At 35.8% G+C, this 24525-nt stretch overlaps 2 protein-coding genes across 9 annotated transcripts in view; one reads left to right on the top strand and one right to left on the bottom strand.

Moving 5' to 3' along the window:
• Nucleotides 1–24525, bottom strand: part of RALGPS1 (Ral GEF with PH domain and SH3 binding motif 1) — a 199974-nt gene that overhangs the window by 62626 nt on the left and 112823 nt on the right. For all 8 annotated transcript variants that reach the window (XM_048966242.1, XM_048966243.1, XM_048966244.1 and 5 more), the window contains 2 exons: nt 24315–24407; nt 23212–23338 (listed from right to left, as the gene is read on the bottom strand). In XM_048966242.1, the coding sequence (XP_048822199.1) occupies nt 23212–23338; nt 24315–24407 (220 nt within the window). The remainder of the gene's footprint in view (nt 1–23211; nt 23339–24314; nt 24408–24525) is intronic.
• On the top strand, nt 1356–19885 carry ANGPTL2 (angiopoietin like 2). Its single transcript, XM_048966246.1, has 5 exons — nt 1356–1872; nt 10531–11387; nt 18025–18218; nt 18407–18677; nt 19136–19885. The coding sequence occupies exons 2-5, from the start codon at nt 10580–10582 to the stop codon at nt 19333–19335; spliced, it is 1473 nt and encodes a 490-aa protein (XP_048822203.1). The 5' UTR covers nt 1356–1872; nt 10531–10579; the 3' UTR covers nt 19336–19885.

Genomic DNA, 24525 nt, shown 5'->3' with positions numbered 1-24525 from the left:
CATACACTGGAGATCACGTAAAATCATGGATTATCAGTCTGCACTAGATTGTAAGAGCTTGCTTTAAGTTGGACAATTTTATTTTCCTTCATAGGAACATGCTATTTCCTGACCTAGGAAGAGACAGAAACAAGAACACCAGTGCTATTCCAAATAACACAGCACTGCTGCTCACTCTTTTGCCAAAGTTCAGAAGGACCAGTTTATAAAAAGTAATAATAGTAAAAAAAAATCAGCAGAGACTACATCACAGTCCAGATGGAATATGAAGACTGCTCCAAAAGTAACACATACTGTTTCATTATGTTGGCCCATGACGTCAGAGGTGGATGTTGGTGGGATGGCAGAAGAGCTAATATTTTGTTAAATTTTGTTGCTGTCTGATAGAATTGAATCTGAAATGGAAGTGTGGATGGAGCAACGGTGTGCCACTGAATTTCTCCATGAGGAAAATAATTGCACCCATTGACATCCATTGGCACTTGCTGAACATTTATGGAGATCAAACAGTGGATGTAAGCACAGTAAGAGGTGGGTGGTGGTATCAGCAGTAGTGACAGTGACAGGTGGATCACATCTTGTGGTGCAGGGTTTTTTGTTTGTTTGTTTGTTTTTTACGAGCACACCATGCGCACTCTTGTTCACTGCAGGTGAAAATGCAAGGCTAATGGCAGTGACTGTTGAAAAGGACCATTCTGTAGCTGAGAATTTGCTCTATCAAGTAATGCTATCATGCTCTTTGTATCTGTTGAAGTTTTCAAGAAAATAAACTGGAAGCATTACTTTTGAAACTACCTACATACGTTCCTTCTCTCTACTCATAACGTTTTGCAAAAAGCAGGAAGCATTCCGCCACACTCCAACATTTTGGAGACAAATCCTTTGCAGTTACACATTTTAACATCTTATTTCACCTAAAAGCCCAACCCAGACTCACACCATCTCTGGGATTTCTTCCTAACACTCTGGAACTACCACAGGAAAAAATAACTTTCCTTGAGATTATCACTGATTATTTAATCAACAGCAACAACATAAGGGGCAATTTGCCTGGCTCGAATTTTCTCCCGTTTTTAATGCTATGGAACAAATGGTCATAACTTGTGGTTAAGACGTCTCAGCTACAAAAAAAGAGTGTAGAAAAATGCACACAAATGCAATAGGTTACGCAGCACCAGGAGTAAAGCAAAACGCTCGTCTGCCCGAGCAGGACGCCGGCACAGCCCTGCCATCTTGCAGCCGGCCTGCAGCGCCTGGCCCGGCCCCGGGGCAGCCCCGCGCAGCGCGCTGGGCGGGCGCTGAGGTCAGAGCGCCGCCGGGCCCGGCCCGCCGCTGCTGCGCCGCTGGCGGGAGGGGAGGCCCCGCGCGCGCCTTTCGCTTGTGGATCCCCAGCGCCAGGGGGAGGAGGAAAGGCTCATCCATCCAACCAGAGCCTATCGGCCTGCTGCGTGCTTCCCCCTCCCCAGATGTAAGTCTCCCACAAAGGAACTGAAGTTCAAATAAGGCTGCTTCAGCCTTGCAAGAAATGATGAACTCACGATTTTAAAACCAGAATGCCGAGTTCTCTCCTACCAAAAGGAAGCCTGTGTCTCAACAGTAATACTGTACAGACACATGGCCAAGCTGTGAAAAATCTTTAAAAAAAAAAAAACCAAAGGGAATATTTTTGTAGAACATCTAGATATTTGCTTATTCAACTTCAGTGCAGCATATAAAGCTTTTTGGCTATAGACTTCAGGCTACCGTCACAGAAGAGTTGTGTGTATGATACCAACAGCCAAGTGAGATGTCACGGCTCCTGTGGACCAACGGTACTGACCAGCTTTGATGAAAGCTCGCTAAGGACAGAAGAAAGAAGACTAAGGAGGCAGGGTAAGAATGCATAGTACCAATGGATTAAATCTAAAATATGCAGATTTTTTGTATGCTGAGTGTCCAAAGACTGATTTGTTTGCATGTGAGCAAATGAAGGCTTTTCAAAGACATTACACTACTGCTTTCTAGTACTAGCAACAGACCTCTTTTCTTCCATTTTCACAAAATAAGAATGAGCACATACAGATTTTGTTGTGGAAATAATTGAGAGATTTTATGTAACTAAGCACTGAAAAGCAACACTGCCATTATTTTCTCGAATATGACATTCATCTTACCTTATTTAATTCTGCATGTAACTTTGGGCTTAGTGCTTCAAACTGGCTGCAAAAGCTTTTGAATGCTGCACGTTTCTCAGGAAACTTTTTAGGACATTCTGATTTCTAATAGTAACTTTTGTAATGGACTGCTAGTATTAAAAATAATGAAATCTGCATTCTTTCACACACTTATATGCCTGATCAAAGGGACACAACAGTTCCTGGAACTTTGAAGAGTCTACAAAGTAAAGTTTAATTACAAAAAAACAAAAAAACAAAAAAACAAACCAACATAGCATCTGTATTTTTATGTAAAAATTTACTGTGTGATCCAGCTACTTTTCGTGAGCAAAATGGTTCACATTTACAAAAATATGAATCTGTTTAAGGGCTATTATGTACTAAGTGTACATCTAAGTGCACACACTATGAATACTTTTTGCTGGTGATCGGATTAAGTGAAAATAAGGTGAGGCCGCTGCTAAAGGAAGTAATAACAAAAGCAGTGCTCTCAGTAACTCCATTCTGAGTCTAGAACAGAACTCTAGTAAAGCACAAAGAACAATCCACTAACAATGACTAAAATTCCTTTTGGGTAATCTTGTAACTAAAAAAAGCCTTATTCTTTTGCAAAAAACTTAAAAAAGTTACATGGCAGCAAAGGATACATAATTTCATGAAGTTTCCTGCAGCAGTTGGTACTATTTCAAAACAAAAGTTCTGCAGGAAGGAAGGCACTGTCATTCTAAAGCATTTCGTTACTAATCCATTCCCCTCAGTGACAAAAATCCTTCTTTTAAGAATAATGAACTAGTTTTTTCAACCAAGATTTTAACACAAATTTAAATGGACAAACAAAGCGAAGTATAGAAAGTACGGAATGCATTACAGTCAAAGCTTCCAAAGCAATTAATAGGTTTCTGTCAGAAGCCTGGCATGGCTTATAATGGAAGCAAGTAACTAGTGACAAAAAGAACAAAAATCACTCCGCCCAATAAACTTGGAGTTAAACTTCCTTTTACATCACCCTTCTGTAACTGAAACTGCATGCCATTACGTGTCAGCCCTTTCCTATCCCTATTATACTTCCATCAAAACCTTAAAACTTTTCCTAATACACGTGGCATGCACATACTGCTGTGCTTTTACCAAACTGAAAAATGTGGTGTTCTGGTTTTTGTACAGCAGTAATTTTCATTGAAAAAAATCAACTGCAGGAGTTAATTCTGAACTAAAAGCAGTATTGATGGAAGTTCCTTCCCCTTCAAATACAATACAAGCAAAAATGAAGCAATCACACCGAAAATGAAGACTACATGAAAAATTAATAGATTAATATAATTCAATCCTTCACACCCTTTCACCATAGAACACAAAAGCATTAAAGAAACAGTGAAGAAAACAGTTTCTTCTCTACAATAAATATCCCAAATTATGTGTCAACACACAATCAAGTCAGATAGCTTATGTTTTCAAGCAAAACTGCTGTAAGATCTAATACTACATCTTTTGTAACTATGCATTCATTCATGCATCTAAATTCTTGAGGAAACCACACACAATATCCCACAGCATGGAGTACTTGTAGGGAAAGCCAGCCCTCCAAATGACTGCTAACCCCAGCACACTAAATATGACTGATATACAAAAAAAATACTGATTAGCCAACAGAACTGAATTTTGTCAGTGTGCACTAATGCAGCAAATCAAACTCATCTGTATGCAACTTTTCTTTTTCCTCTAAGTCAAAACAATCATACAGGGAAATCTCAGAAAATACTAGCAGTGTGCAAATAGCAAGCATGTCATCTTTCACACACACAGACATATATATTTATATATATATATATTTTTTTTCCATCTATCTAGGTATTTCTAAAAAGCTTGGAGGTATCAGTACTTTCAGCTCTGACATGTTAGACCTGCACATAAACTCAGCAGTTCAGTCTGCACTGTAAGTCCTGTGAATTGTTCATCCTGCTCTGACTCACAAGGGCAGGAATAAATTTACAGTGTCGAATCTCATCTGTCTCTAATTCTTTAAGGAAACTAAAGCCATGTTGAACCCTGCCAGCCCCCCAAAAAGAAAAGGTGACAAGAAATAATAAAAGTAATAAAAATAATAATGAAACTAATTTTTTAGGTATGACGTATGTACTCTGGGTGCCTTTTTAAGGAAATTGAATAGCAATGAGGGAAGATGGTAGCAACTAGTTTTTAAGAACAGTTGTTATTATAAGTTGTAAGTTAAATAGGGAATTTTATTTTGCTTTGACAGTTACAAACACTCCTGCTTAAGTGTAAGAAGTCAGGTAGAAAACTACTTTCTTTATAATAACTATGATAACTGAAGCCTGATAGACAAAAATGGTATCCTTGGGTCCTTGCAATATACAAACCTTTAAAAATATTTTTTTTTAAATTGCTATCTTCATCATATGACAAAATCTTAAGTATTAGCTCCTCAAACCAAATTGGTTAAGTATTTCGATCAGATTATCTTTGCAGTAAGGTCAACTACACAGTATTGAATAACCATATAACAATGGTTAATGAAGTCCCTGGAAATCCCTTTGTGTAAAGCAGTCTCCAAGAGTAGATACAGTGCCATTTATCATTTGGACAGAAGCTATGCTTATATATCTCAGTGCCTGATATTTGCATACCTACAGTCCTATAGCTTAATGACAGTTTACTATATATAGAAAAACAAGAACAGCAGCAAGAAGCACGTGAAGTGCTTGTAGCCTACTGCTTCCTCTAAGTACTCTATCTGTAGAAGGAATTCATACTGATTAAATCTGTATTTTGATATGAAATTCAGTCAAGTCTTTTCCATATTTGTCTAAGGGAAGGTCTTCAACACAGGATTTACAGAGCTCATTACTTTGCTATAGTATTTCTTTAAAATGCTATATTACAGGTGATGTCTTCCTTAAATGTCAAAACATTTCCTCCTTGAACTGACTCATAATCCAAAATAAAGGAAAACTGATTTCACTGCTTAGTCACCATTCACTGGTTTCCCTGTTTTCTCTGCTTTTTTGTGGATCACAGTGTGTAGGTATTAAAAAAACACTACAGACTCTCTGATATAAGGGGTGAATCTCTCAATAGCTGAAATAACATTACAAAACTACTTGAGATCTATGTGCAGAAGTACTGACCATACATACAGAGGCTTTTATAAAACCTTTTCTTTCTAGAGTTATATTGCAAATGTCCATTTTATTTAAAAAAATACATCAAGAGAGAACAGCTATAGCACTGATGGGTTACTGATGGAATTTTAAAAAATGGTTATACCTTATTATGTTATTCCAAGTAATACTTTTCATCTCATACATATATACACTCACTCTCATTTTCACACGAAACTCAAATACATAGATAAAATACTTCAGAAAAACTTAAAGAAATTATTGAATAAAATACGTGTGTGTCTACTTCGGAAAAATGAAATCAGAATAAACAAATAGTGGAAAAAAAGGTACACATGCTGAAATGTCTACAATTAAGTGCACATTCTGCACTAGCTTAAAAACTCACACTGTTGACATTACTACCTTTCACACTTTCTTTTAAGGTAAGCCAATTTAAAAAAGAAAAACAACTCTGAACATTTGTCAAACAGTAATACTTTGCAAACAGAAATATTTTTAACTTCACCATTTCAGGACTGCGGCAGTAATGAAGTCCAAGATGAGAAGCAGCTGTTAATTTCAGATGGTAAAATACTTAACTCTCATTGAAATATCATCTGTAAGTTTCAATATATTCATAGCAATCAGAAAGTAATATATACTTTGACTAACCAAAATTTCTTCAAGTATGATAGAGTACAGAATAGGCGATCATTTCCAAGCAAAGCCAAATAATGATTTTATTTGCTTTTTCCATTTAAAAAAAACAGGAAAAAAAAACAGGAAAAAAAACCAATCAAAAGCTGTAGCATTCAATAACCATTTCAGAAAATTTGTTTCCTTTTTTCAGCAGGTCATGAAACATCCTCAGTTGAGCGAACAATGAATGAGATGAGAAAACAAACCAACTCACTGTTACCTTCTTTCAGCTTTATACATAAATAGACCAACATTTGGTCTACAACTTGAAATATCACCAAAACACTTAGCTCTAAGTTAACATAAAACACAGTGGTGCTGCCAGATGTTTTTGTACAGATGCAGTTATTCAGGTAAAAACAAAGTTTTCATCTGAGTAATAAGTACTACCAAGTGTGGTAAGCATCAACAGAACTAACTTTAGTTGCATCTGCACTAGTATGAGCTTGACAGTGTACCAACTCAACTCTTCTAAAACAATGTTTTGAGGAGGACACAACTATTGAACTGCCGGAATCTAAATGTAAAACTGCTTACAATTCTCTTACCTTTTCTAATCAGAAGTTCTATTGTATTATTAATTAGAATTGCACATCTCTTTCTTAAGATTCTTTCACTTCTGTTTTCATTTGCATGGTTGTTTGCTGGAGAAGTTCTGATAGGAGAAAGACATTTCCAGCAAAGAAAATTCGCACCAAACCTCTAAACATGCCTTTATATGATGTCCTCTTGTGCAAATAGCGAAGTTGAAAATCTGCAAATAACTAAGAGGGATTTTGCAATGGTGATGAACTTGATTCCAATACAGTTTCCTCCTAGTCCAGTGCAGAAGAGTTGATAGGAAGGGGAGAGAGAAAGAGCAGGGCTTAGCCAGAAAAACAGGAAGAAATGAATTATCAGCAAGAAGCAGCACTAGTTAAGGACAAAAGAGTACAGGCAATTACTTCGCACAATACAACAGAAGAAAATAGAAAGCTAGCGTGCTAATCTAACATCTAATAGGTAAGACCATTGTCTCTCGTGAAAAGGAAATCCTGATGTCCTATGAATTTCATAGTCTCAAAAAAGGGGAAGCAACTCAAAAACATTAAAACATTTCTCAGAAGTGCTTATCTCACTACCCTCCCCACTAACCCTAGCAAGCTTTCTTCCTCCCTAAAAGACTCATCATTCAGAATTTTGCAAACAAGCATATTAATTATGAAGTTTGTTTGAATCTAACTATGAAGAAACACTATTTATCTGATATAGCCTATCATAATATGGAACAAATAGTCTTCATTCTGAACTTTTTTTTTTCCCCTCAAATCAACAAGTAGAAAGAATGAAAGACACAGCACTGTTTCATAAACAGTCTGCTGGCAGGAAGACATGAAACCAGAACATTTCTGTTTGTTCTGTTTGTAAAGCATTCTTTTACAAATGTACTTTTATTTCCAACATTTCCTTTTATAGGAAGAGCACCTTAGAAAAAGATGATACAGACAAGATCATGAGCAAGCTTGCCGACGATACAAAGTTGAGAGGATTGGCTGACACGCCTGAAGGCTGTGCTGCCATTAAGCGAGACCTGGACAGGCTGGAGAGCTGAGCAGTAAAAAACCGGATGAGGTTCAACAAAAGCAAGTGTAGAGCCTTACACGCAGGGAGGAATAATTGCATGCACCAATACAGGTTGGGGGATGAGCTGCTGGAGAGGAGCTCTGTGGAGAGGGACCTGGGCGTCCTGGTGGACGACAGATGAGCCATGAGCCAGCAGTGTGCCCTTGTGGCCAAAAAGGCCAATGGCATCCTGGGGTGCATTAAAAAGAGCGTGTCCAGCAGGTCGAGGGAGGTGATCCTCCCCCTTTGCTCTACCCTGGTAAGGACTCATCTGGAGCTCTGCGTCCAGTTCTGGGCTCCCCAGTACGAAAAAGACAGGGATCTCTTGGAAACAGTCCAGCAGAGGGCCACAAAAACGGTGAAGGGCCTGGAGCATCTCTCTTATGAAGAAAGGCTGAGTGAACTGGGTCTATTTAGCCTTGAGAAAAGACAACTGAGAGGTGATCTAATCCAGGTTTATAAATATCTGAGGTGTGGGGGCCATAGTGGTGAGGCCAGACTCTTTTCAGTGGTACATGGAGACAGGTCAAGAATAAACAGACATAAGCTGCAGCATAGGAAGTTTTGCAAGAACTTCTTTACGGTGAGGGTGACGGAGAACTGGAACAGGCTGCCCAGGGAGGTTGTGGAGTCTCCTCTGGAGATACTCAAGTCTCACATGGACACCTACCTGTGCGACCTGGTTTAGGGAACCTGCTTTGGCAGGGGGGTTGGTCTCAATGATCTCTAGAGGTCCCTTCCAACCCCTACAATTCTGTGATGAGAGAGAGAAGCATTTTAGCTTGCTATGATCATGCTGATGTCATTTACTGATGGTTATCTTCATTTTGAATGACTTTGAAATGTTAAGATGAGGCAAATTAACTCTATTTTTTTCTTAAACCATTCTTAAAAAAAAAATAAAAATCCTTTCAGCAGGTCAGAATAGTTGCATTTTTTGAGGGAAAGAAAGGTATTTCAATTCAAACACTGAAACAAAGCCCATTTTACACTCACTATGCCAGAGACATTTGCAGTAACAGCCCATCCGTATAGAAATACAAGAAATATTCCAGGCAATGGTGCAGGCTTAGAGCCTGCTGGAAGACTGTGGAAGAAATGGATGTGGGAATGTTGGTCAACACTCAGCTAAACATGAGACAGCAGCAAGCCCAGATGGCCAAGAAGGCCAATGGCATCCTAGCTTGTATCAGAAATAGTGCTGCCACCAAGAGCAGGTAGGTAGGTGATCATCCCTCTGTACTGAGGTCTGGTGAGGCTGCATCTCAAGTACTGTATTCAGTCTTGGGCCCCTCACTATAAGATGTCAAGGCTCTGAAGCATAGCCAGAGAAGGGAAACAAAGCTGTGCTCCAGACTCCTCACAGGTCTTATGAGGAGTGGCTGAGGGAGCTGGGATTGTTTAGCTGGAGAAGGGAGGGCTCAGGGGAGACCTTATTGCCCTCTACAGCTCCTTGAGAGGAGGTTGCAGCAAGGTGTGGGGCTGACCTCTTATCCCAGATAACACCAAAAGGATCAGAGGGAATGGTCTCAAGTTGCACAAAGAGAAGTTCAAGTTGGATATTAGGAAAAACATCTCCAGAAGTGGGGTCAGGCACTGAAATGAGATACCAATGAAGGTGAGGTTCTCTGGAGTCACTGTCTCTGGAGGTGCTGAAGAAACATCTAAATGTGGTACTGAAGAACATGGTTTAGTGGAGAAATATTGGTGAGAGATGGACAGTTGGAATAGATAATTTTGGAAGTCTTTTACCACCTTGGGGTTCCTATGATATATATATAAGTATAAAATAGAATATATATATATACACACACACACAAATGTTAAAATTAACCACGCTATTAGAAACATATGATACCAAAGAAGTATATGATACCCATTCATGCAGCTGATAAGAGAATGTTCTCACTCGTGGCAGTAGCACTAGTGCCAACTTCACACTTCCTGGAAGACTGGTGCCTATGAACCTGCAGTATTTAGTTATATTTTTGAAAGTTTGTGATGGCCTCAGATTTTCACCTCAAGTATTAAGTTCCTCATAGAAAAGAAGTTAGTGTAATTTCATCGTAATAGACCTATAGCAGCATGTCAGTAAACACTAGCAGCTGATTTAATTAGCTGTGGGTCATCTTTGTCCCCCATGTGCATCTAAATGCATTTCTCCCCTTCCAAAGGAGAGATCATTAAAATCAGGCTGAGTGCAAAGACTGTGATTCCAGTGAGCCAGAATAAATGTAAATTTATGCAAAACACAAACACAAATTCTAGTTATCAATCACACTAGTTTGGAAAAACAAGAGATTCTATTGCCCATGGTATTTGGGCAGTAGAGGTTTTAATTAAGGACAAGTGCAATTTTCTCCACTTTTTTCCCCCCTAGTTTTTATTATAAGGCTCAATACAGCAGACCAAACTAAAATTGTATTATTTCACCTAAGCAATACTCTCTGCAGCCATAAAATATTTCAAATGAGCTAATTAATATTTTTACAACTTCAAACAGAACAGATTTATCTACCTTTTGTTTACAGTTAAGGATTATATTTGTAGGTCTAGGAAATTAAAATGTATTTTATTATATATTTAATATATGTATATATTTAAAATGAAAATGCCAATCTTGGAAACTTTTGTGGTACTTGCTTGGAAGTAAGGACTCTTCAAAGACTGGTATTTCAAACTTCATTTTTTGTGATTCTTCACAGGCTCTAGATAAACTGGCAACTATTAACTGCTGTAGTCATGATAATAGCAAAATATCTCATTTCTGATGACATCCCCACTAGCTGACATGAACTTGTACAAGAAAATTACCTCATCTGTTCATAGTCAAACTAATTATGATGCAATATTATACTGTATGTTAAGTTATAGAACAAATTATTTTTTCTTTTTTTAAGCATGGACTGAATTTCCAATTTGTTACTTACATTAAATTTATTTTAAAACAGATTTTATGAAGTTCTTTGCGGAAGAATATTTGACCAGAAATAGAGGATCATGATGACAACAAAATTCATCTGTTTCATGCTTATAGCTGCTGTAGGAACTGCTGCTAGCAAAACACAAGAATTTGAAGACAATGATGAGGAAAGAGAACAAGAATTCATTTATATGAACAGATACAAGCGTTCCAGTGATCCACAGGACAAATGTACCTATACCTTTATTGTACCTCAACAGAGAGTGACAGGTGCCATTTGTGTGAATTCTAAGGAACCTGAGGTTCTCCTTGAAAACAGGGTAAATAAACAAGAATTACAGTTACTTAACAATGAACTCCTTAAACAAAAGAGACAAATAGAAACTCTCCAACAACTGGTAGAGGTAGATGGTGGGATTGTTAATGAGGTCAAGCTCTTAAGAAAAGAGAGCAGAAATATGAACTCTCGTGTCACACAACTCTATATGCAGTTATTACATGAAATTATCCGAAAACGGGACAATGCCTTGGAACTTTCCCAACTTGAGAATAAGATTTTGAATCAAACTGCAGACATGCTGCAGCTTGCAAACAAATACAAAGACTTAGAGTACAAGTATCAACATTTGATGTCAATTGCAAATAATCAGTCAATAATAATTAACCAGCTAGAAGAATACTGTCAAAGAATGCCATCCATAAAGCCTCTGCCACAAACTCCACAGCCGCCAAGCAAAGTGTACCAGCCTCCTACTTACAATCGTATGATTAATCAGATATCTACTAATGAGATTCAGAGTGATCAGAACTTAAAGGTTCTCCCACCTACCTTACCAACCATGCCTGCAGTTACTAGTATTCCCACTTCAACTGATAAACCATCTGGTAAGTAATGTTACTGATATGTCTTTATTAATTTATAAGAATAAGGAGTAGGAAACATTTAACAAAATAAATGATTTTGAATTGATCGAGATTCTAAGACCTGACACTGTCTGCATAAATTGAGCTGACTGTACCGGCTGCACAAATGACAAAAGCTCTTTGGGAGAGCTTACAGCCTGAGATGTAGCAGTATGATTGGACTTTCAATTTCTTGGACCACCAGACCTGTGGCTGCTACTACATAATGAAAATGCTTTAACACATTTTGCCACAAAGTTCTAATATGCTCCTTTTAAGCATAAAAAAATTCAGTACCATCACTCAGAACTTCTTTAGGCATTATGTTAGTACTATATTATGTCAGTTAAGATTATAGAAAGATGTAAGGCCATCTCTTGTGAGAAAAAAAAAAAAAAAAGTTAAACCACTTTCAAATTTGTTACTGGTACAAATTATTAAACATGATATTAAAAAAATCTGCAGTATGAGACAGGATACCTCAGAAACTGACAATATATGAAAAAGTAAATGTAACTGATAAACTGATAATCATCTGGAGTATCTAAATTACTGTTTACTGTTTCTTTTAGCACGAGATTCTTTGGGCAGAGTTCTATCTGCATGATATAACAGCTTTCATATTTCAGATTGCTAAAGCCTGACTTTTCTAAACTTATGCTAACAGTATCAGTTTGATTTATTTCCAAAGCTTTTATTAGGGAACAGAAAGTGGAAAATATGAGTAGGTGGATGAGACAATGGAACAGACTAAGAGATTACAGTAAATTTGGAGAGTTAAACAAAAGTTTTAGACTTCAGTCTGAATTCAAGTAACATTTGGTATTCAGATTCCTTTGAATAGTTGCCCTTAGATCTAGATACAGTATTCCATTTGAGTTAATAAAAAGCTAATCAAAATCGATGAAGACACTCCCAGTGAAGCAAGTGAGACTTCGGAATGAACAACTTAAGAACCTATTTAACTGATGTTCTAATAGAGTTTTTATTTTTCTACCTCATTGTGCTTTTTTCCTCAAGAACACAAAATGGTAACAGGTGGCTTCATTTTAAACAGCGATTTTATGCTTCCTTCAGTCTTCGTTGTTAAGTCTTTATTTGCAGAGTTTACAACTATCTTATAAACCTCAGCTCCAGCTAAAACATTTTTTAGCGTAGGAATTAATAAAACTGACAAGAGTTGAATTTAAAAATATTTTTAAAAGAATTTAAAAAGTATTTTATTTATTCCTAATGCAGATAAATTCACTGTCCTGAAACTTCAATTTTTAATTCTTTCTTAAAAAAGGAAGAAGTTACGTTTGCTTTTGCTCTCAAGTTTTTAAGTCCTTAACTTTTTAAGTCACAACTATTTTGAGATTCTGTGATTTTACAAATACATTTTTGTTGATGCTGGTTATGGAGCCAGTTTACTTTAGATGAATAGCAAATAAAAAGGAAAATAGTTAAAGTCCTAGAGATTCTATTTTTCTATTACTATTGTTTTTAATATAAAGAAATCTCAATACCTTTCTAAAGGCCAGGAAAAAAAGTCAACTAAGATTACTTAACCGAAGGATGTTACGGTAATACCCAACTGCCTTCCACAAAAAACTATCCACATCAACACCTATGTTCTAACAGTCTGAATGAAGAATCACGTTCAGGAGAACATCAACAAACTTGAGGCTGTACTATCACACAGCAGAACAGAACAGATTTCACATGCATAGTACCTTTGCTGATCTATCTTCATACAGCATCTTCATTTTTTGCAAACAGAAACATTTTGAGTCATGGGTCACTTTGCAGTATGGTAGAACTCCATGATACTTGCCTGAGAAATGGTGTTTATCTAGCTGACTATCATGTTGATCTCCAGAAGTCAAATCCCAAGTTGATTTGATATCTGTTATTTTTCTCTTCACTGACATAATTACTAGAAAAAGAAGTTTCATACTTGGTCTGTACAAATCCACTCTGCTATTAATCTCTCTATTTTCTAGTTTGTAGCTAGAATCTAGTTTGATTTGTTCAAGGAAATGCCAAGAAGTGAAGCTAAGTTATCTAGCCTTTCATTTCCCAATTCCCCTTTTCCCAACCTTTTTGGTGGGCAAGGAACATTTTAAAACTTGCTCGACATCCAGAATGTTCTCTACTTTCCAAACATATCTCAAAGCCCCTACCCACTATTAATGCCCAGAAGGATGCTTCATCCAGTTCACTATAGGCAACTGGAATGAACTAGGAAAAACAAATGGGAAAGAAAGCAGCACCAAGCCATGAACACCACCACGCAAGCAAAAAACCCACAACTGTCCAGTCACTCAAAAAAAAAAAAAAACAGACCATATACATTTTTGTCCAGTCCTTTTCGTACTTCTCAAGTTCTCAACTGTTGCTAAAGCTCCTTAGTTCCATGAAACATCTAAAGCCACATGACCTTCTCAACAAAAACTAAAGCAAAATGGAAGAAAAGTATTAGGCGCCACTTAATTTTAATCCTTTAACAGTCTTCTCCATCAAAAAGAAGCACATCAATATTTTCCCTTGATCTTAAACTTATTACTGTGCATCAGCAATCATCCTAGCACCTGCTCTGTTTAAGCTTTCTTCATGTTTTCAGTGCTACTAGAAAGTTAATGATCTAGCCACATCAGTTTTCCTTAGCCTTCTACAACAGGAAAAAAATCCACTGCAGTGTCCTCAACAGATACTTCTTAATGAACTTCTAAACTCTTTGCATTGTCTAGATAATTTTCTCTACACACTCTTCTGAATTTGCTGAAGTTTGATGTATTTGAACTCATTTTCTTTAGTTTCCTACTATTCCTTATTAAGAATTACAGACTTCCTTATTTCATGATCAAAGATTGCTTTCACTGTTTTCCATTTCAAATTTTCAATCAGTCCATCCCTGCTTGCTGGGTTCAAACTTAGTAGAACATTAGTAGAACAAACTTAAGTGGAACATAAGATTTGAGAATTCCTATAAACAGCTATGTACTATCTCTGTTAATCATTCCCATAATAAATCCACTGACATTCATTATTTTGTCTATCTGAACTGCTTTTCGTACTATGACTACTTAACAGAAAAAAAAAGTAAGACAAAGGGTTAATTTGAAAGAAAAAAAGTACAGTATTTGACAAAAAAACATATTGAGTATGCATAAAACATATAAAATGATAGATGCAACAAAGTTAGAAGCCATAACAATAATTTTACAATTTCAGTATGCATAAGTGTAATCTATACAGCACAGATAGAAGAATGAAGAGATGGATAGTAGCATATGTTAAATTTCTTCTGAATTCAGTTGGGATTATGTAACAAATTGGGGAAAAAAAAAAACAAAAAACAGGCTGAAGATGTTCTTCTATCAAGACAAGAAATACAGTTTCAAATACTGTAGATGTCTCATTTTTGTAAGTGATTTCACTTTGTAGAGTATTTTAAGTATTCAGTACATTTTAGATAACAAGCATTTAAACATGTATCCATGTCAAATGTTCCTAAAAATATAATGAAAAAAACGTAATATCCTGGAACCCCTTGGAAGAGATGGGCAATAAATATCGAACAATAAGCAACATTTAAGTTAATTATGTATGTAACCTGCATAGAAAGTCAGATTTGTATTCCTGAGTTAATTCTCTGTTTTTAAACACCTCACATTCTTTCATTTCTGTTAATGATTTTAAATTAACTAAAAGCTACATAAATCCAAGCCTCCAGTTACCTATTAAGCATGACATATGACTACTGTGTTCTAACAAAGGCAGATATTTGTAAAAGCTTGAAACCTAACTCATTTTAGTAAAACATTTTGCAGACTGAAGATGGTGCAAAGCAGAATTATATGAATTTGAAGAATACTTTCAGTTCATGAATACTGGGCCAAAAATAGAAAAATTTAAAGGACAAAATACAATTAAGTTATACGACTCTGCTTTTTATTTTTAAAACAAATATTAGAAAAGCATATGAAAAAATACTGTTTGGCACTGTTTAATTATTCCAGTTAAAAAAAAAATCAAGGAATAGAATATGATTAGAGAAACTTTTCTGCCCACTTTAATATAAAATTCTTTTAAGAACACAAGTTTTGTCTTCAGAAACCACTTTTCATTGTTGGGTTGGAATTATCTGGGAGTTAATGCTTACATATAGCAAGATTCATCCTCTTTCTCATTAATAATTAAATTGTATGGGTCTCAAATAATTAAATAATACAAAATAACAAGCAGTTTAACTGCCAAAAGTACATTCATCCAAATGAATACAATCCAAACAATTAATGACTACAGAAGAGAGAAATTAAGCAGATGCAAAACAAAACAACATGGCTGGAAAAAGTAATTATGCTGAGTTAGCAAAGTTACTTACAAACATATGTTGAATATACTTTGTGTTCCTCAACTTATCTTAGGACAGATTTTATTTCTGTGGGCACAGATGGATGCAAGTCCAAAGCCATACTGAAGATGTCAGACTACTAGTTATCAAAAACTGCTACGGTCTTCATGTAATATAAATGCACAGTCGCATTACGCATCTCCATCCTACAAAACCACTCAAAAATATTTCTGATGTTAAATGTGTGTTCTCTGTTGAAAGACATATTGATTACAGAGGTACTACATCTCAAAGGCCTGCTTTACTCCCTTGAAGTGACTTCTCCAAAACTACTGATCTGAAAAACCAGGATTCTCTCAGTAGTTCAAGTGAGGACCATTCTTGCTTTTCAGGAAAAGCAAGCGTATAGCATGTATGTAGTGTGAAGAAGTTTACACAATTCCTTTTATTTGTCTTCCATATAACGGCAATATCTGTTACTGCTGGCTCAGTACCTTCCACAAGAAAATAATTGATAAAGTACATAGATAAGTACACAGCTCCAGCATTCAAAATACAACTGAAATTTACTCAACTCCATGGATAAGCATAACATAAAAAATCTACAAATACATAAAAACATAAAAACTTTAAATAAATTAAACTATTTATTAAACTAAAAAAAAAATTTTTTTTTAAACTTGGTTTTGATTCTGTGTAAAAGAATTTCAGCTTCTAAACACTAACACCCATTATTAGTTCACTTCACGTTCTTATTTGCGTTCCTGCTTCCCACTCATGCCAAAAAAGGCAACCTGGGTTAATCACTTCTGCAAAATACTGAGTAAGTACACAATACTAAGAAATTACGTAGAAGAATCAGTAAATAACCAGTAAGTAGCCTAAGGCCAGCATTAGAAATTATAATTATATAATTATATATATAATTATAAACTATAATTGTATTTTACTAAATATTCTACTAAGCAAAATATGAACTCCAAGTAAAATTTCAATATCCTGTTTGGGGAAATTGCTCCTTAGACTTGCTTGGTACAGCTAAAAGCTTACAAAACACGTTAGGATGAGATCACATAATGACGTGAGTTGGATGGCACCTTAAAGATGACCCAGTTCCAACACCCCCTCCTTGGGTTGCCCAACACCAGATCAGGCTGCCCAAAGCCTCAACCAGCCTGGCCACAGACACTTCAAGGGATAAGGCATCCACAGCTTCACTAGACAGCCTGTGCCAGAGTCACCAAATTTGAAAAGAACATACTCTGCTAGGTTAAATATGAAGACACAGATTAAAAATGCATAATAAATCTGATTTCTAACACTTTAATAGCAGGAAGACTGATTAAAAGTGATAAACAAGAGCAATATAAATTGTAAATTACATTGGGGGTTGGACTCGATGATCTGGGCTTGGACTCAATGATCTCTGGAGGTCCCTTCCAACCCCTACAATTCTGTGATTCTGTGATGCCAGCACTCATTACACCTATCTCCTTTTACCTCTGTGTCCCAGAACACTGCATCTACATAAGCGTTTCCAGAAATCTGAACAGTTAGCCACAACAAAAATAGAGAAGTAGCCTAGCAGGAATACAAAATTGCAATCTGTGAGCATGACAGAGGAAACAAGAACACACTACTGCCACAGATAAAAAAAATTGGATTGTCTCCTGGTACACTAACTTCTGATATTGTTAAAAAGACAAAACAACAACAACAGAAAACACTGACCATTCCATGAAACTAATTTATTACTACTTCATTTACTAAGTGCAACGGCAGCACTTCCACTTTCAGTGTTAGACAATGAATTATGAGAAAAAAAAAAAAAAAAAAAAAAGAGTAGATCAACTGAAATAATTTTAAAAGGAAGATACTTTAAGCAGCAACATATGCTTCACAGTGACTGCTCAGAAGAGAAATCTGACAATCCTTCCTTCTTATCATTCTCTTTCCTAAAATATTAGCATTTATCTACAGAGTAATTCCTATTTGGTTTCTTGGAAAATATAACCAGTGTTATTAGAATTCAGCTGCCTTAAGAATCTACCTGTATCAGTAATTCATTGTGAAACGTTCCAGCAATAACATTACAATGCAGTAATCTGCCTCAAAAGACTTAGTGGACACCATAGCTTCAATAGGACAAAAAAAGCCACAAACAACAAACATGGAAATACACTCTAAAAAGCACAGAAAAACGCTACCAATTCAAATACTGCTCTGTATTTAAGTTATGCTCAATTACATTTTGACTGCACTCTTACTGTTTTGATACAGGACCCTGGAGAGACTGTCTACAAGCATTAGAAGATGGCCATGACACAAGCTCCATCTACCTTGTAAAGCCAGAAAACACAAACCGACTCATGCAGGTCTGGTGTGATCAACGGCATGACCCCGGTGGCTGGACAGTCATTCAAAGACGGCTGGATGGTTCTGTCAACTTTTTCAGAAACTGGGAGACATACAAGGTTAGGACAAGTGAGAAGTTTAATGTCTTCTACCCTCTAAAAGTTACTGGTAAAGTAACTTAACAGATGGGTTTAAAGTCTGACTGACAGCTTACTTAAAAAGGAGCTTGCTATCTACTTAAGAATACATTCAGATTTACCAATAAAGCAGACACAGTACTAACATGCTTCTCTTGCTTCCTTTGTAGCAAGGATTTGGTAATATAGATGGAGAATATTGGCTTGGCCTAGAAAATATTTATTGGTTAACAAATCAAGGCAACTACAAACTGCTCATAACAATGGAAGACTGGTCAGGTCGAAAAGTATTTGCTGAGTATGCTAGCTTCAGACTGGAGCCAGAAAGTGAGTATTACAAGCTGAGACTGGGACGCTACAATGGCAATGCAGGAGACTCTTTCACTTGGCACAATGGTAAACAGTTCACCACATTGGACCGGGACCATGATGTATACACAGGTAACAAGGCCTCTTTTGGTCTCTTGTATAATAAATTGTGGCTGTACACAAAAGATAAAACTTAACTGGCAACTTTTAAAATGAGAATTTAACTTACGAAGCAGAAACTGACAAACTGATGTGTTAACCAACTCCTATACATACTAATTTAATTAAAAATCCTCACAGAAACATCATTGTGTATGTATTAAATTACAATAAACAAGGGTCTGTAAAAAATACTATGAGGGTTATTTGAGACAATAATGCAACAGATTTTCCAGTGAAGGAGAGCAACACTAGTGAGTCTGTCTGCAGAACATGGACCCTTCTTGATGAAGGCTCAGTTCACCTTGCACACACCGCACAGTTTACACATTAATAAATACATAGTTTAAAAAAAATGCAATTTTCTTTGAGCTTTTTTGTTTGCTATAAGATTTTTGTTTCTGAGACTGAAATTGAGCTCTCTTTTACAGGTAATTGTGCTCATTACCAAAAGGGAGGATGGTGGTACAACGCATGTGCTCATTCAAATCTCAATGGAGTTTGGTATCGCGGCGGACACTACCGCAGTCGTTATCAGGATGGCGTTTACTGGGCTGAATTCCGGGGGGGATCATACTCACTGAAGAAAGTTGTTATGATGATAAGACCTAACCCCAACACATTCCACTGAAATAATTTTTCCCTTGGCTAGCTTTCTCGTTCTGTTCTAAAAAAAAATACGTAAAGCTATACTTTTATTACCTGGAATTATCTTTTCAGAAATAATAAGGAATGTAAGATATTGTACATTTATTGCTAAAATGTGAGGGCTTGTATATTGTGTTTCTAAGAATCATTCCAGGAAAATAAAAGCTGAAGAAAAAGGAAAGTGACATAAAATTCAGAACCCCTCTTTATACTAAAAGCTGTTATATTTTGCCTGTTAGAATTGACGTGTGAGATAGACTGTAGAGAGATTGTCTGGTTTTTATGCCCTGTAAATTAAATTTGGATGCTAAAAATACTGCCACAACACTTAAATATTTTTAAATGTTATATTATGTATAAATATTCTCAATTTACAAACTGTACAGCAAGAGTTTTATTATTATTATGAGCAATTACTTGACGCAGGAAATCATATCCTTTGAACTAGGTAGCTGGTATATGTACAGTAGTGTGATTATTCTAATTTAATCTTTGTTAATTTGCATTAATAAAATTAGTACGTATAACTTGAATTTACTGTTGTGATAAGTCCAGTCTTTCCTCTTCACTCTGAGTATTTTAACAATCCGTTCCTATAAATCAGAATTCATATCTGATTCAAGCATTTTAGATGTTTTTTGTTGTTGTTTTTTTAACCAAAATGAAGTAGCTGCACAAGTAAACTAATCTAGATTTTCTATGGATATAACATGCTGTATAGCCAATGTGTTATACTGCTCTCTATAACTGTGACAATATTTTGCACCAGACGCAGTCATTACCTGCTGTATAGGCTCTGTGATCAGAAACAGCTGGATATAAACTGACTACCCAACTTTGCAGGCAAATGAGGGATACCAATATATAAGCTATTTAATATTCTTAACCATTAGATAAAGTTACATAAAGAAGTAATCCGTAGCCACAAACAGTTATTTGCCATATTTCACAATAATATTGATGTCAAATCATTATACAGATTTATTAATCTATATTTAGAGTTTCGTAACAACTATGATACATGGACTGGTATACTGGCAGGGGGGTTGGACTCGATGATCTCTGGAGGTCCCTTCCAACCCCTACAATTCTGTGATTCTGGGATTCTGTGATAATTCTAATATTCTTCTGTGATAAATTTCTAAAAGATTGTTACAACATGCCCTTCAAAACAGAGACAATCATGAAAAACATAGGCTAACGAATGCATGTACAAGGGAAAGCAAAAGCTCCTGGAAACTCAGTACATCTTTTAGTAAGTCTGCAAGACACTAGGTATTTTTGCTCACACATCTTCTCTCTCTTTACCTCATCACTTCTTTACAAAGTTATGATGTGCATTAAACTGATGTATGAAGTAACATATGCTGTATATAACTGAAAGCAGGGTTTTTAATAAATAAGATTATAACTATAATTTTGTAATCCTTTAAAAAAGCAAAAAAATTTTTTTTGACATGCTCAGATTTCATCTTGTTCTAGTTCAGGTTACTCACAGAAAAGACAAATTAAATTCACACAATTCTGCCTCATGATTCACATAAACTCTGCTATGCAACTATTCATGCATGAAATGCCTAATTATGGCAAAAAATAAAGTGATTTCTAGCTGAGAAAAAAATGCTGAATTTCCATACATCCCAGAGAATAGAAGCTTTTGGTAGGCCACAAATTACAAGCTTCAAATACCACTCAAGCTTTATCTTCCACTGGTACTCTGGAAAACAATTAACCTTCTGAAAAGAAACACTATACACACCTACGGGCTCTACAGCTTGACCACAGTGAAATTCCTACTGATGTCTGCAATAACCAGTATTTTTGTCAGAACAAACGCATGAAAATAGGTTGACACCGACCTTTGAAGAGCTACCTTAAACTTCTTTAATATGCATGGTTTGTATGTATGTTTAATTCTTCATATGTCTATGACTAAACAATCAGTTTCCTGAAAATATTTTAGCTTTGCAATATCCTGAGATCACATTCACATTCCATGCTTCTCTTGTCCTCCTTTGGTAACATGCTACCATAACACATACACAGTAGGAGCACAACACACCTCTTATACATATAACGGGTATATTAGCCATGTATCTGTTAGTCTGGAAGAACTACTTCTTGCTGGTAAATGACTACAGCGCTTGTCAACTTTTAAAACATGAGTTCACTATTACAGGCGCTTTTCTGTAGAAGTAAATACTGCTACAGATGCATCTCCATAGTATACACTCAAGACAAGCTTTAAACCTATGTCTAGGCTAACAGTCTTCTGTTAAAATGACCATATTCCCTAACCACGTCACTTAAAATCTGAGTAATTAAGCCTAGAGTTTTGTCTAGATAAAACACAGAAGTCAGTGTGGGAAGGTGTGATTTAACTTTGGAGATACAAAGTCTGAGAAAAAAAAATAAACTTTGGCAAGCTAAGTTCTAAAATAGCACTTAGCTATGCTACACTTTTCCTCCCTGGAAAAGAATATGAGGAAGAAAAAGTCTTTTAAAGAATTGTCTAGCTAAAGAAACTTCACTCTCCCCCCAGCACTTTCAGCTGTTATAACAGCACTCTCAGATGAATTCATAAGAATAATAATAATGCAAACTGGACACATTTTTCCAAATTTGCAAGTTATGCAAATGACAGAACATCTCGGTTTGTTGAAGGTGTTATTTTAAAATATTATTTGCACACTTTCTTGATCAAAGAGATAATGTACACTTCTTGATAGTAGAGGTGAAAAAATAGAAGTGTGATTTGGATCTAATACCAAAATAATAAATTTAAAAAAAAACATCCAATTCTTTTAGCACCCCACTCCTGCTGTGGGGTGGGTGCCACCCATCAGATCAGGCTGCCAAGGGTCTCATCCAGCCTAGTGTTGGGCACCTCCACGAACAGGGCATCCACAACTCCAGGCAGCTTGTTCCATCCTCCCAGTAAAAGATTTTCACTTACTATGTAATTAAATCTTCCCTCTCTTAAAGTCCCACCACTATCTGACCATGTAGAAGTTGGTCTCCCTCCTGTTTATAATCTCCCTTTAAGTACTGGAAGGCTGCAATATTCAGCTTTTTATATGCACACTTCTGCAAAAAAAGCATTGTATTTGTCTTTTCTTGGGCTAGAAAATAATTACAGTAAATAATCTTACTGTTTCAGTTACAATACATAATTGCTTTCAAAATACAAGATTAAGTATTTCAGAGATTGATTTCTTTCTTCAGAAACAAACAAAATAAAGCACAACAGCAGTTTGAAGACATTCCAGAACAAAGAATGGCTTTGTTTAACAGGAATCCATACTTTTGGAGTGCTCTACAAGAATGCTGGCACACTTCAGTACTATGCAAGAACTGCAAGTCAAAAGAGCAGTAAGGGAAGTAATGTCTACATGAAGACAAAAAGGGAGTTACTAAAAAAACAAGTCAATCATGTAAACTTGCACTGCAGTTTGCTCCCCATTTCAACATATTTACAAGAAACTGACACAAAGCAACTACAACTTAGAGGTACCAAATTGCAGTGTATCTAAAAGAAAATAGCCCAGCAAAAAATAAAAAGCTACATGAATGAGGTATTAGATCACGTTGTACTCAGAAGGCATTTCTGAAACAGTGCTCTTGTATATTCTGATGACCTCAAATGCACATTTAAACAAAGACATATTTAGAGTTCCAGACGTTGGTAATGCACACAGTAAGTCAGAATATAATTTAAAAACTCCATCAGGTCTCACAAAATCTCATGAAATGAAGGAAGGGGTACCAACTATATGCAGTATCCTTCACGTAAACAGCACTGTACATTGATTTTTTAGAAAATGAGCTACAAATAAGCAACCTAAATTTTCACACTCACCTAAATATGGAATACTTGGAACCATTTTTAAGCTTCTGATGTACTCTCGTGTTCTTTTATAATTGTCTTCTTTAGAAAGTAAGTAGTCTAACTTCTCAAAAGTGGCCTTATCTTTGCGATTCAAAAGCTACATAGAAAAAATATGAAGATCATGCAGATTTAAAACAAAGAATCTGTACAAAGACAAATACTGAATAACCCACAATACAGTCATATTAAAATTCAATTATCATCCACAGTAGCATGTTTGAAAAAGTGTTGCTGCTTATTAAAAAAAACTAATCTTAAATTTTAAACTATGAAAAATACCATTATTATTTCTCATTATTATCAATAATATATACATCACTACTATGGAGTTTTGAATCATCTCAGCAGTAGTAAAATTTTAGAGGAAAAAAATGTACATTATTTACAGTCTTCAAAATTTTCTTAGTTTATTAGAATTGCTAAAAATATTTTGAATTTTAGCATAAAAGCAGCAATGAGTAGTGCCATTTCAGAGTCATATTAGAAGTACAATAACATTTTCTGGAGAAAAAAAACGGTAAGAAAAGTAAATTACCATGATGCTTACACTTCTGTTTTATATTACTGGACTTACTACAGCCAATTTGAAAACTATGCAGTAATGCAAAGTATACTAATGCAACAAAAGATTAAACCATAAACATAACATATACAATTGTAGCTATAAAAACACATTCTCAATTTCATTTGTTTTTATATTTGCCAGCAGTATTTTTAAGATACTTTAAAAGTCAACTGTGTTAGAATGAATGGAGAATTGTCACACTACAGTGTACATGCACTTGCTGCTGTACAACACTATTGGCAGAAGCCCTGAGGACTTCTGCAATTTTGGAACAACACAGGCCACACAGTTAAGTAACTAACACAGTTAACAAACCAACACAGAGGTACAGAACAGAAATCCACATAAGGCAGCGCTGCTTTCAAACAAACTAAAAACAAACTTGCCACAAACCCAGAAGACTAAGAACATTGAATGTCTTCTCCCAGAGCACAAAATAATTCATAGAATTCAGAAAAATTCAGCATTCAAACAAGAAAGAAAAGACAACCGTCAAGGGATAACTCACAGCCCAGGTTTTGGTCAGTCTGAAGATGGGTGCACTTTGCAGTGCTGACACCACAGACATAAGAGAATGGAGATTATTCAGCTCTAGAAGCTTCTGTTATAGAAAAAGAAAGAATGGAAAGTAATAAATTTTAGTATGTACAAAAGCAAAGCAGGATTAATTTAATCTCAAAGTTGCCTTTATAAAATAGTTTTCATCAATGTCTTTAAAC

Source organism: Lagopus muta, chromosome 19 (assembly GCF_023343835.1).
Source record: "Lagopus muta isolate bLagMut1 chromosome 19, bLagMut1 primary, whole genome shotgun sequence".
NCBI lineage: Eukaryota > Metazoa > Chordata > Aves > Galliformes > Phasianidae > Lagopus > Lagopus muta.
The sequence above is the reverse complement of the archived record's forward strand: the minus strand, read 5'-3'. Positions and strand labels throughout refer to the sequence as shown.

What these genes read in the sequence shown, in the direction of transcription:
- ANGPTL2 (XM_048966246.1), top strand. Translation starts at nt 10,580, where the DNA reads ATGATGACAACAAAATTCATCTGTTTCATGCTTATAGCTGCTGTAGGA. An exon ending in TTCAACTGATAAACCATCTG is followed by an intron (nt 11,388 to 18,024) that starts GTAAGTAATGTT and finishes GTTTTGATACAG; the next exon opens with GACCCTGGAGAGACTGTCTA. An exon ending in GGACCATGATGTATACACAG is followed by an intron (nt 18,678 to 19,135) that starts GTAACAAGGCCT and finishes TCTCTTTTACAG; the next exon opens with GTAATTGTGCTCATTACCAA.